We start from the raw sequence: 11,200 nt of genomic DNA on the forward strand, positions 1-11,200 counted from the left end.
CAAATAAACTTGTTAACTTTAATGCAAGTCTTATGAAGCAGACCATTTAAACTAACCTTCAAATTCAGAATGTGATCCATTAATACAAAACATCTTGGCTGCTTTGAAGTAAGATCAACAGGTCCTCCTCTCTGCTGAGGATCCCAATTCAGCATCAACTGTAGCCAGTTTTCCATGGGTTCTACTATTAAACTAGAAAATGTACAAAAATAGGGTGAAAATCATTATGTTCCAATTTTCCTTTAGTACTGTGAAAAAGGTAATTTTATAGGTTGTCCATTTCCTTTCTCATTACTTGTCTATATTATTTTGTATCTTACTTTCAATTAATTCATGAAATGACAGGGAAGAAACTTTTTCCACAAAAAATAACTCAAAACTCACATAGGTAAGATAGTTACTGGCAACTCCAACAGGCAAGTCGAGTTCCATTCTCCAAGGAACCCGTTTAATTCAGTATCCCAGGAATCTTCCTAGCACCTAAACCAATCAGTTAAATGGCAGCAGTTCTTGTTCTCACTAGACTTGCGTTGTCCAATATGGTAGCCACTAGTCACAAGTGGCTATTTGCATTTACACTTGTTAATTAAAATTAAATAAAATTTAATATTCAGTTCAGTCACACTGTTCACCTTTCAAGGGCTCAATGGCTTCATGTGGCCAGCACAGCTATAAAATATTTCCATCATCACAGAAAGTTCTACTGGATAATACTACTTGGAACAGACAACTCTATTTTTCTTTTACAATGATGAAGAAACTGAGGTGAACTTCCTCACTGAAACATACTTACCTACACAGGCTATTTGGTTGAGGTAAATGACTACTAAACCGAACTTCTCCTGTCATCTCTTCACATGCAAATATACACTTTGGATCCTTCTTCTTAATCTTCTCATGCCTATAAAAAAGTCACCTCAGTTGACAACCTGATTCTCACAAATACCCTAAGATTTCTGCCATTTAATTTTATTCAATTATGTGTTTAAAAGGCAACTATACCACATAAAGAGAGAAGGAAAAAGCAGGCAACTAAAAAGTTCCATTCCCATTAAGTACAGCAAAGTTCTCATCCATTTCTTACCAGGTAAATGGCTGCATATGATGCAAAAAAGGCCTATAGCCAGCAATACATTCAAACACCATGGTCCCAAAGCTCCAATAATCAACAGTGGCTGTGTAAGGCTTATTTTCAAAGAGCTCTGGGGCCTTAAAAAGAAAAAATGCTTTAAACATCACACTATAAGATAAAATCTACTTTATTTTTGAACCACTATATTAATGACCTTCAGAAATAAAGAGAATCTTGAAAACTTATATTCAAAGAAACAACACGTCTTACCAGATATTGCAATGTTCCCACAAAAGACGTACACAGACTTCCTTGATCGACGTCCTTGGCATATCCCAGATCAATTATTTTATGTATAATCTGCAAATCAATAAGTATTAAATGGTTGAGAAATTTGAAAAGGAAAGGCAACAATGTCTTACAAGGGTCTGGAGGGATGGTGGTGAAGAGCTTGGGCTCTAGGATAACAAATGTCTTTCAAGCCTGAGCTCTACCACTTAACTAGCCACATGCTCTTGATCGAGTTACTTAATTTCTCTTAATTTCCTATATGATGGTATTACTAACAATCCCTCCTTCACAGAATTGTTATTATGATTCAATGAAATAATGAAAGAAAAGAATTCAACACAGTGCCTTGTACATGGTAAAAACAAATACAGATTGGCTATTAATTTTTATTTAATATACTCAGAATAAGTTTGATCCATTAAACTGAAAGGCAAAGGTAAGGGTGACTTCCAAACTTGAAGATCATGCCATCTTATAGTAGATCAATGTGAGTAAATGTAAATATCCACCTAACCTCAAGAATATCCTAGTCTTTGGATACAAAAAAAAAAGGCAGAGACAGTTGGTGCCAAACAAGCATAGGTTTCATCACCTCCAACCCATCACCATCTTCACTAACTAAAAGACCACACAATTGAATTCAAAGTTCAGACTCTTGGCTTTATGTCTTTATTAGGATGAAACTTGGGTGCTAACAGCAAGAAAACTGCTCAAATTATTCTGACAAAAACAAATATTTCAGTAATCAATTCACAATTTTTGGTTCTCAAGATGACCCATTTAAGAATCTGAGAAATCAAGGTTTTGAATTTTAATTAAATATAGAACTTAGGACTTTTAGGTCAAATGAAAGTTTTTTTAAATCAAAAAATATACTTATGTAAATGTACTTTTAAAGAAAAGCAGACTCAGGATGTGTGTCTTTTCTGGATGTGTTTCGTAAGGATTAATAAATTATATACTCACTGCTTACTATCTCTGCTAGACACCACGCTCGAAAAACAGAAGTGAACAAGACAGGTGCAGTTCCTTCTCTAATGGAGCTGTATTAGCAGAGGAGACAAACAACTAAACACAAAACCACAGTGTAGTGAGGGCTGGGTAGAAAAACTACAGAGTACTATGGAAGGGCATCAAACCTCAAAGACTAACCATATCAGGAAGGCTGTATTCAAATGGTACGAAACATTTCTTCAGTTTTCACCTACCTTTCCACCGACATCCTGAAGAACTATGTTTTCAGGTTTTAGATCACGATGTATTATTTTGTTTTCATGCAAATATCGGATACCAGACCCTAAAAAATGTTTAAAGTTTATTTGAGGTCAGAGAAAGCACTGAATTAAAAAAAATTCATCTCATGTTTTGTATTTCTGATGCTCAAATTTATATGGACCATCATAACTACATGATTAATGATATTACAGCAGTTCAGATTTTCACCACAGAAAATCCAGTTAACATTTACAAATATGGCAGAAAATTATAATATATGCTCATTTAACTAATGAGAATTAACATTAAAAAGAAATGGAACAAGCAATTGAGAAAATTCCTAAATTTATCCTTGTAGCTTTTCCCTCCCACCTAAATCACTCTCTTCAACTAGACTTTAGCCTCCATGATCTAGGAAAAGAAGTAAAATCAAAGTATATAAACATATTCCTGGCTTTTGAGCTTGCTCCAAGTGTTTTAGGGATTTTTCAGGATTAAATATGATTAACAAGAAATTTCACCCTAAGAGTTGACTTGAGAACCTATTCCCATGAGATGCAATGCCACTGGTAAATAAAATTACTATGTTAATCAGGGAGGAAGGGAGCACAAAACTGAATAAGGCCATTTCACACCATTTTTTTTTTTTTGATCAGTAGTTGTTGGATATCTATGTGTCAAAAATGGACTCCTAGTCAAAAACAAAACAAAAAAATAACAAAATATCCTAGTTTTAATTTAGCATCAACAGTAATAGTTAAATTTTTCTGACAATTTCTTATATTATTAAAAATATATGCTTTGTGGTAGCATATAGAATCTCTTTTATGGACCAAAGGGGCATTACATTATGATAGTATTTTCATATTGATTACATACCTATATCGTTCAGTAAAGAAAGTATCTGGCTTTCTTTAAGTCCACAGCAATTTTCTGGTTTATTGAGTAGCTAATGAAAAAAAAAAAGAAGTCTAAAAATGTATACTGCCAATATTACTGGACAGTAATAGTGACACATTAATTACTATACTCTAAGAGAATATTAAAATAAGTCATGATTAATATCAGATGGGGAAAATTACCGAATTCATACGGAGAACATGTAAATTTCATGACAAGGCTTATATGAGTAAAGATAAAGGGGAGAAATGTGAAATTGAAAAAGGTTGAAAAATCTCACATATGTTAAAAAAGTATCCACATGGCAAATTTAAAATAAGATGGGAAAGATTTGCAGTAGAGAAAAAACTTTTTTATAAACACCTTAAACATTGATATTTTTGATCTAAGATCACCAATACAGTCTCATCCTGCACACATCACCTCCAACAAAAAAGTACATGTTTAAAAATCAGGCGTTAGCTAATATTCCCTGTAAAGGCCAAACAGTAAATACTTTAGGCTTTGTAGGCCATATGTTCTCTGTCACAACTACTCAATGCTGTTGCTGTAGTAAAAAAGCAGTCATAAAAACAAGTAACAGGCCATTGTTTACCGACCCTTATTCTAGATTATCATATTGAATGTGATTTAAACACTGCTGAAGTTTGTGATTTACTATCTTATCATTTACTACCTTACTATCTCAAAACATCCATACTACCTTCCGAAGATCTCCTCCAGAACAATATTCCATTGCTAGAAGAGGTACATCATTAATCAAAAAATTCAATTCCTCAGGAACATCACAGGCCTTTACAACATTGGAGTGGTTCAACCTAACAAGAAGAGGAAAACCTAGTCAAAAATTTTTTTCCAATGAAAAGGGACTGGCTTTGAAATGGAAGTTGAGGGGCAGTGAGGGAAAAAAGGCTGGCATTATTTATAATATTCTAATTTCTCATTTTAATAATTTAAAAAATATAGATAAAAATACTATCAGTGTTACAATTATATTTCTCCATGCCAAGAAGTAAGCACTTTACATATGTTAACTCACTTGTCACAAGAATCTTACTATAGGTAGATTTATTAATAGTCTCATCACATAAGAGAAAACTGAAGCACAAATTGGTTGAGCAATATAAGATCACAAAGCAAGTAGGTGGTCAAGTGAGATTCAAATCTGGCAGTCTGGCTCCAAAGCCTTTATCATTCTGCCTCTCCCATAATCACTTACAATGTCATCCAGAGGTGAAATGAACACATTTAAAATTTTGTATAAATGATAATAAACAAGTAATATAAGACAATAAAAAATAAAAATGAAAAAAATTAAAATTTGGCATATTACCTTCCAGTTTTTTATCTGTGCACAAATATATTTTCAATCCATACTGAATCATGCTATACATTGTTTTCTAACATCTTTTTTTAAGTTAACAATATATCATCCCAGCCTTCCTCCTCCTCCTCCACCCCCTCCTCCTCCTCCTCCTCTTCATCATTATCATCATCATGATGCAATGAATCTCAAAACTAAAATAGATCCCCAGGTCTTAAGAACCTAAGGAAAGAGAATCTCTACGTCTAGGACATGAGAATTTATATTTTTAACAAGAATTTTATTTCATACTTTTCCTGGTGATTCTGCCATATAGCCAAGTTTGAGAAGCATTAAAGTGAACTGAGAACAGATAAAGAGTCAAAAAGTCCTTATTTCAAATCCAGACTCTCTTACCTACCAGCTTTATGACTCTATGAGCTTCAACTTCCTCATCTATAAAACAGGAATAATACCTAAATACAGGGTTGCTGTGACAACTAAAAGAATTATTTGTAAAGAACTTAGCACACTACTTGTGGAAATTTTAAAATATATCCACTTCTCCCTTCAAGAGTTTAATTCTCCTCCTCTTATTTGTATGTAGGCTGTACTTAGTGACTCATTTCTAACTAACAAACAATATGGTGGAGAGGATGGAGTACAACTTCCAAGGAAAGATCATAAAAGATATGTCGGCTTTCATCTCTTTCTCAGATCACTCGCTTTGGGGAAAGCTAGCTGCCATGTCATGAAGACAATCAAGCTTTCCTATGGAGAGGCCCAGATATGAGAAATTGATGCCTTTAGCCAATAGGCATATAAATGAGCATGGAAGTGAATACTCCAGCCCCACTCAAGCCTCTGGATGACTGCAGCTCCAGTCAACATTCTGGGATGTTTCAGGAGGGATCTTCTGAGTTAGAACCACCCAGCTAAGTCATTTCCAAATTCCTAAACCATGGAAACTGTGAGATACTAAATGCTTGTTATTTTAAGCCACTAAGTTTTGGGCTAAGTTTTTTACAAAGCAATAGATACACTATTTTAAAGTAAAGAAGTTAGAGTAAAGAAATGAGAGTAATGATTATTATTTAACCAGAAAGAATAAGAGATGAGCACTGACCAAGATCCAGAAGAAACAGATTCTGCCCTCACAGGGGTGAATCTAATAACACCTACTGTATTATTAGATTTTAGTTTAAAAAGCTGACTTTTTAAAGTAAACCTACTTAATCATAATATGATATTATTATTTGAAATAGAACACATCTAATTAATGAAAAAGAGAAAAATATATTCCCAAAAAAGATCCTAAGAAGAATAGATTCCTGGCCTCCTTCTCTATGAAGACATCTAGCTGGGCTGCAGAACTCAGGAAATATAAGCCAAGTTCACTTACTTTTTCATGATCTGGATTTCATGGCACCATCGTTCTCTGTTTTTGGTACTTAGCTCTAGGCGACAAGACTTAATTGCTATTTTGAGATCAAGTTCCTGCCAAAATAAAAATCAACAGAAAAAAATATAAATTCGGTTCTTGTGCAGATTTACTTGCTATCAAAGAAAAGCCAACCTAGAGAAACAAAACTTTTTAGCTTTACTAATCGAACATATTTATCTACATCTCTCTTGAGCCAATGCTTTTACTAGGTAAGCCATGAAACTATTAAACCAATGCTTTAAAACTGACCAAATACACCAAAGCACACAAGCAAAAAGTGACTGATGCTGTTTCTATAACAGGTCTCTTCAGAACACTGTCTCATATATTCTGCTAGAAAAATACAAAGACCCTGTCTCCCCAACAATCCCCATTTTGAGCTGACTGAGCAGACAGCTGACAAGGGCACCAGTCTCCACCATAACTAGAAGAGGATAATTCAGGGCTCTTGGCCTCAAAAAATAATTTTAATACGGCCAAACCTAATACAAAAAACTCCAAATCAGTTCTTAATCTTTGCATTTCAAATGACATTTAAAAATTCCTAACAATAATTGTACTTCTATTTCCATATTTATAAAATGAACCTAACATCTCTTGCCTATGATTAGTAATTTAGCCAATTCTGACTGAAATTAAACCCCACCTCGTGCACATTATGGGAAAACAGCCAGACTTCATACATTCTGGCAATAGTAATAATGCAGCCCAGGAACAGCAGTCAGGACCAAACAGGAGTAAAGAAAATATATAGAAAATAACTTGTATGCGAAAAGAGTGGGGAGCGGTAGAAGGTAGAAACTAGAGATAAGATAGTCAATGTATAGAGATAGAAGGAAGGAACTAAGACAGACTACAAACTAGCTCAACCATAGTCCTCATGCTCTTCAACCTTTATTTTGTTTTAAGCAGGTACCTGTTTGTAGCTAGGTCCCACTTAAGTTTTTACTACCATGAAGACAATCTGGTCCAACCATAAACAACATTAATCCCTAAATTCTCATACAAATGAGGCAGGAAACTATTCCAAAAAGATTCCATCCTGTAAGATCCTTCAACTTCTCAATTTCTATTTCACATACTCTGTGAAGGCCTTCTGCATTCTACCTTTTCACAAAGACTGCTCTGTGGAAAGTTTATGTCTAGCAAAAAAAAAAAAAAAGGAATATTCCAGAGACGGAAAGTGGTGATGGTTGCACAACAATGTAAATGTACTTAATGCCACAGAACTGTACACTTAAAAATGGTTAAAATGGTAAATGTTACATTTTACCACAAAGAAATAATTGGAAAATACGAAATTAAATTAGTTTCTTTACTATAGGATTTCTCAGAGCTTTTAATATGCTAATGTGGGTATGACTCTCCAAATGAAGGCATATTATATATGCATCTACCCAATGTATTTGACTGTAGTATCCTTTTTTCAAAGTGTTTCACAAGATTAGTTTTTCCAAACACAGTTTGAGAAGTGCTACCCTATTCCTAGTAAGTTCTTTGGGTATTTTGCCATGCTTCCATATTACTTTACAAATACCTTCGTTATATAGGTTACAATACTGTACTTAGAAATATTTCTGTGTCTACCTCTCCCACGAGACTTGAAATCTCCTTGAGGGCAGAAAATACTGTTTTTGTTGATTTGGGCACTACCATTTAGCACCCAGAACAGTAATCAGCTAAATAAACCATCTCACACCCTTTTCTCTTTCTCATTGTGATTTAAGAGGTATAGATGAAATACTGGGACATGCCTTCCACCAAAACACAAAGATCTTGAAAGCTTGTAAATGCAAACCCTAAGTCAGGCTTGCAAAAGTAACGACGCTGTTTCCAAGTCTCCTGACAGTATTTTTTCTCTTTTCACTACAGGCCTAGTTGTCAAATGTCCCAGTTTTGGGGAAGTCCACTCTGGACACCGTGAAAGTTCCTAAGAGGTTTCTAAGATTCTAGAGGACTCAAATCTCCTCCACTGAAAAAAATGATAAATTCCATTGAGAAAGAAAGTAGAATAGTGGTTGCCAGGGGCTCACAATAGGAGGAAATAGGAAGTTCTTGTTCAATAAGTACAGTTTCAGTTTCAGAAGATAAAAAAGCTCTGTAAATGAATGGTGGTGATGGCAGCACAACGATGTGAACGTATTAATGCCACTGCACTGTACACTTAAAAATGGATAAAAAGGTAAATTTTATGTTATATATTCTTTACCACAATTTTTAAAAGGTGATATTCATCTGTCCCCAACCAGGAACCAAGAAAAGCAGTCATAAAAGCATGCCAGCATGCATACTTTTTCCTTATGACCAGGCTGATGGTCAGGCTTCAATAAAAAGGCCACAGGCAACATGCAATGGAAATACTTGGCTCCCTCTCTTTTCTCTTTGAGTGCTTTATGCGCCCTTTGAGAATTATTAAATTTACTACTTGTCTGGCTCTCAAAGTCTTTAATGCTTTAGTTTTTCATCTTTCATTCTCTCTCTCTCCAAGAGTTCCTCCTACAGTCTCTCTATCTGGAAATCTACTTCACAAAATTTCTTGTTCTATCAGTGACGTTTGTCATTGGAACTGTCACGCAAACATGACTGTTCCTTCCAGGTAGACTCTCATCTCTTCTACCTCTCACCCTATATTATGGGCTCTCTACCCGCACCTATATTCCTTAAGACAGCAAATCATGATTTCTACTCCTGAATTCACTTCTCCATTCACAGGCCACTTGCAAGCATTTTAGTACTATCTTAACTGCTCATCTCGTCTCATATGTTTTTCCACTCAGATTTCACTTTTACAAAAAGATCTTCCAAGAACACTTTTATCCTGACATTTCCTTTTTAATAGTCAATTAATGATGATTAAGATGATGATAATAGCAACAACACAACAACAGCAGGAGCTAATATCTGAAGGCTTACCATGGGCCAAGTATTATATTTAGCTTTACACACATTACTTAACTCTCAAACAGACCCGTGATGTATATACGTTATTATAACCATTTTACAGCTAACAAAACAAAGGCTATACTGAAGGTATTATTAGTCTAGGGTCTATACATCTAAAAAGTCTGTGGATGTCCTTCAGAAGAGCATGAACTTTCTCAAATGGCAATGCATAATGCTGCATGGATGTGCCTCTGTGCATTTTTCTGGGCAAAGGATTCGTAGCTTTCATAGGTTAACAAAAGATGAAGAGCTTAAACATGATTATTAACTGCTGCTACAATGGTTAAACATTTTCATTTAAATCAGTGCAAAATTCCTGAGTCGGATGTTTGCTGCCTTCCATCGACTAGACTAGAACACCTTTCTCCCAATCTATCTCCTTCCCTTGTGAAGTCATGGTCATTTTCGGCAGCTAACCCTCATTCCCAATTACAAAGCGTACCTATTGCTTCCAAAAGCTTAACCTGTGGACCCACCAAAAAACTTGCCTTGTCTACTCCAAACCCACTGATAACACAATGGCCTCAAAGCACACGCAAATACACACGTTCCAATAGGTAGACCCCCTCCTCAGCCCTATTATCTCATCCACTAATACAACACACACTCTGATGCGCCTTTGCCTCACACACCGTAACACTCTCTACGTTCACAGAAGCACACATGCACTGCCACACTCAGTAAACACCTTGTCACATCTTGACATTCAAGCCCAAAGTTCTCCCTAATAGCTCTATCTCACACACGCTGACCCAGGACCTCAGATACAATCACAGATTCAGTCACCAGGCTCACACGCACAATCAATCAATCAATCAATCTCGCTCTCTCTCTCATACACACACACACACGCTCACTGGCCCAAAATACTGCCCAAGGTCTCACTGACGATCTCACATACTGACATTCACTGTGTTCCACAGACGCTTTGATAAACACCCACCGCCGCTCCCTCGCGCGCCCCGCCTCACCCGATGCTGGTACAGGCATACGTTCCCGAAGCCGCCAGTGCCCAGCCGCTCCCGCATCTCCCAGGGCCCGCCCGCGCCCGGCCGCAGCCCCGGGGGCCGCTCCATGGGGCGGGAGGGCAAGCGGCCTCAGGTTCCACCACGGTACTGAGGCCGGTTCCGGGCCGCCGAGGCTCGCGCGTCCTTCTTCTCGCGAGATGATGCGTCACTTCCGTTAATGCCACAGGAACCCCGCCCCGCGCCAACTTTTCCTAGGGCGCCGCAGCAACCCTGCAGGCGAAAGCGTGGAAAGAGAGGAAGGCGCTTTCAAACCGCTAAGTATTCTGGACATTTTCCTGGTTGAAAGAGCCCCCTTGTTTTTTCCGGGCCCTACATTTCCTTCAAATCATCTTCCAAACCAGTCTGTCCCGTATTGGTCTTTTAGACTTCACACCTTTCCTATCTACACTTCACCTTTCTTCAGACCTCTGCCATCTATTCTCCAACCCCACCACCTCCTGAGCTGGCACTGGCAAAGCCTCCACTGATTTAAATATTATGGAATCAGAATCCTGCGCTAACAGGCCCACTGATACATTAGCCTTCAGTTTTTCCTCCCCCCGCATGCCTCCTTAATCATGTTCCATGGATGAGTTGGGATCAGCTCTTCTTATATACCTGTCCCAGTATCTCCCCTGTAATCTCAAAGCACTCAGGGATGTGATGCTGTTCCAAAGAAAAGAATGTTCTCTCGACCTAGTAACTTCTCCCTAAATGCCTCACAGAGCTTGCTGTCATCCAGATATGGGTTTGCCAGTGCCGTAGTTCCTCGTTGTGTGGATTGCTTTATGCGTGATGGAGGGCTGCAGAGGCGTTTCAGGAGTGCGGTTACTGCAACAAGAAGTGCTTCCAAGTAGCAGATTGCCTTAGCATAGGGAAACCAGCTCCTCGTTTTAAGAGTTGGTCATAGCTTCATGGAATCTGGGGATCTTGCCAATCACTCCAGGTATAACACAATCAGCATGGACTCAAATTCTCTTAAGAAATATGTCGGTTTCGTTAAGCATGGTCACTTGAACCTCTAT

General features: G+C 37.2%; 1 protein-coding gene across 4 annotated transcripts in view; it reads right to left on the minus strand.

The window, feature by feature from the left end:
* Nucleotides 1–10,337, minus strand: part of CHUK (conserved helix-loop-helix ubiquitous kinase) — a 33,404-nt gene extending 23,067 nt beyond the window's left edge. For 2 of the 4 annotated variants that reach the window (XM_023522519.1, XM_011378834.2), the window contains exons 1-9: nt 10,140–10,322; nt 6,184–6,278; nt 4,182–4,296; nt 3,458–3,527; nt 2,572–2,660; nt 1,343–1,432; nt 1,085–1,209; nt 794–901; nt 57–192 (exon numbers count right to left, since the gene is read on the minus strand). In XM_023522519.1, the coding sequence (XP_023378287.1) occupies nt 57–192; nt 794–901; nt 1,085–1,209; nt 1,343–1,432; nt 2,572–2,660; nt 3,458–3,527; nt 4,182–4,296; nt 6,184–6,278; nt 10,140–10,244 (933 nt within the window). In that variant the 5' untranslated portion in view covers nt 10,245–10,322. Of the gene's footprint in view, nt 1–56; nt 193–793; nt 902–1,084; nt 1,210–1,342; nt 1,433–2,571; nt 2,661–3,457; nt 3,528–4,181; nt 4,297–6,183; nt 6,279–10,139 lie in introns of all 4 variants that reach the window. The other 2 variants (XR_002776928.1, XM_011378833.2) reach the window with 2 other exon arrangements.
* Nucleotides 10,338–11,200: the final 863 nt, after the last annotated feature.

Source organism: Pteropus vampyrus, unplaced genomic scaffold, assembly GCF_000151845.1.
Source record: "Pteropus vampyrus isolate Shadow unplaced genomic scaffold, Pvam_2.0 Scaffold348, whole genome shotgun sequence".
Lineage (NCBI taxonomy): Eukaryota > Metazoa > Chordata > Mammalia > Chiroptera > Pteropodidae > Pteropus > Pteropus vampyrus.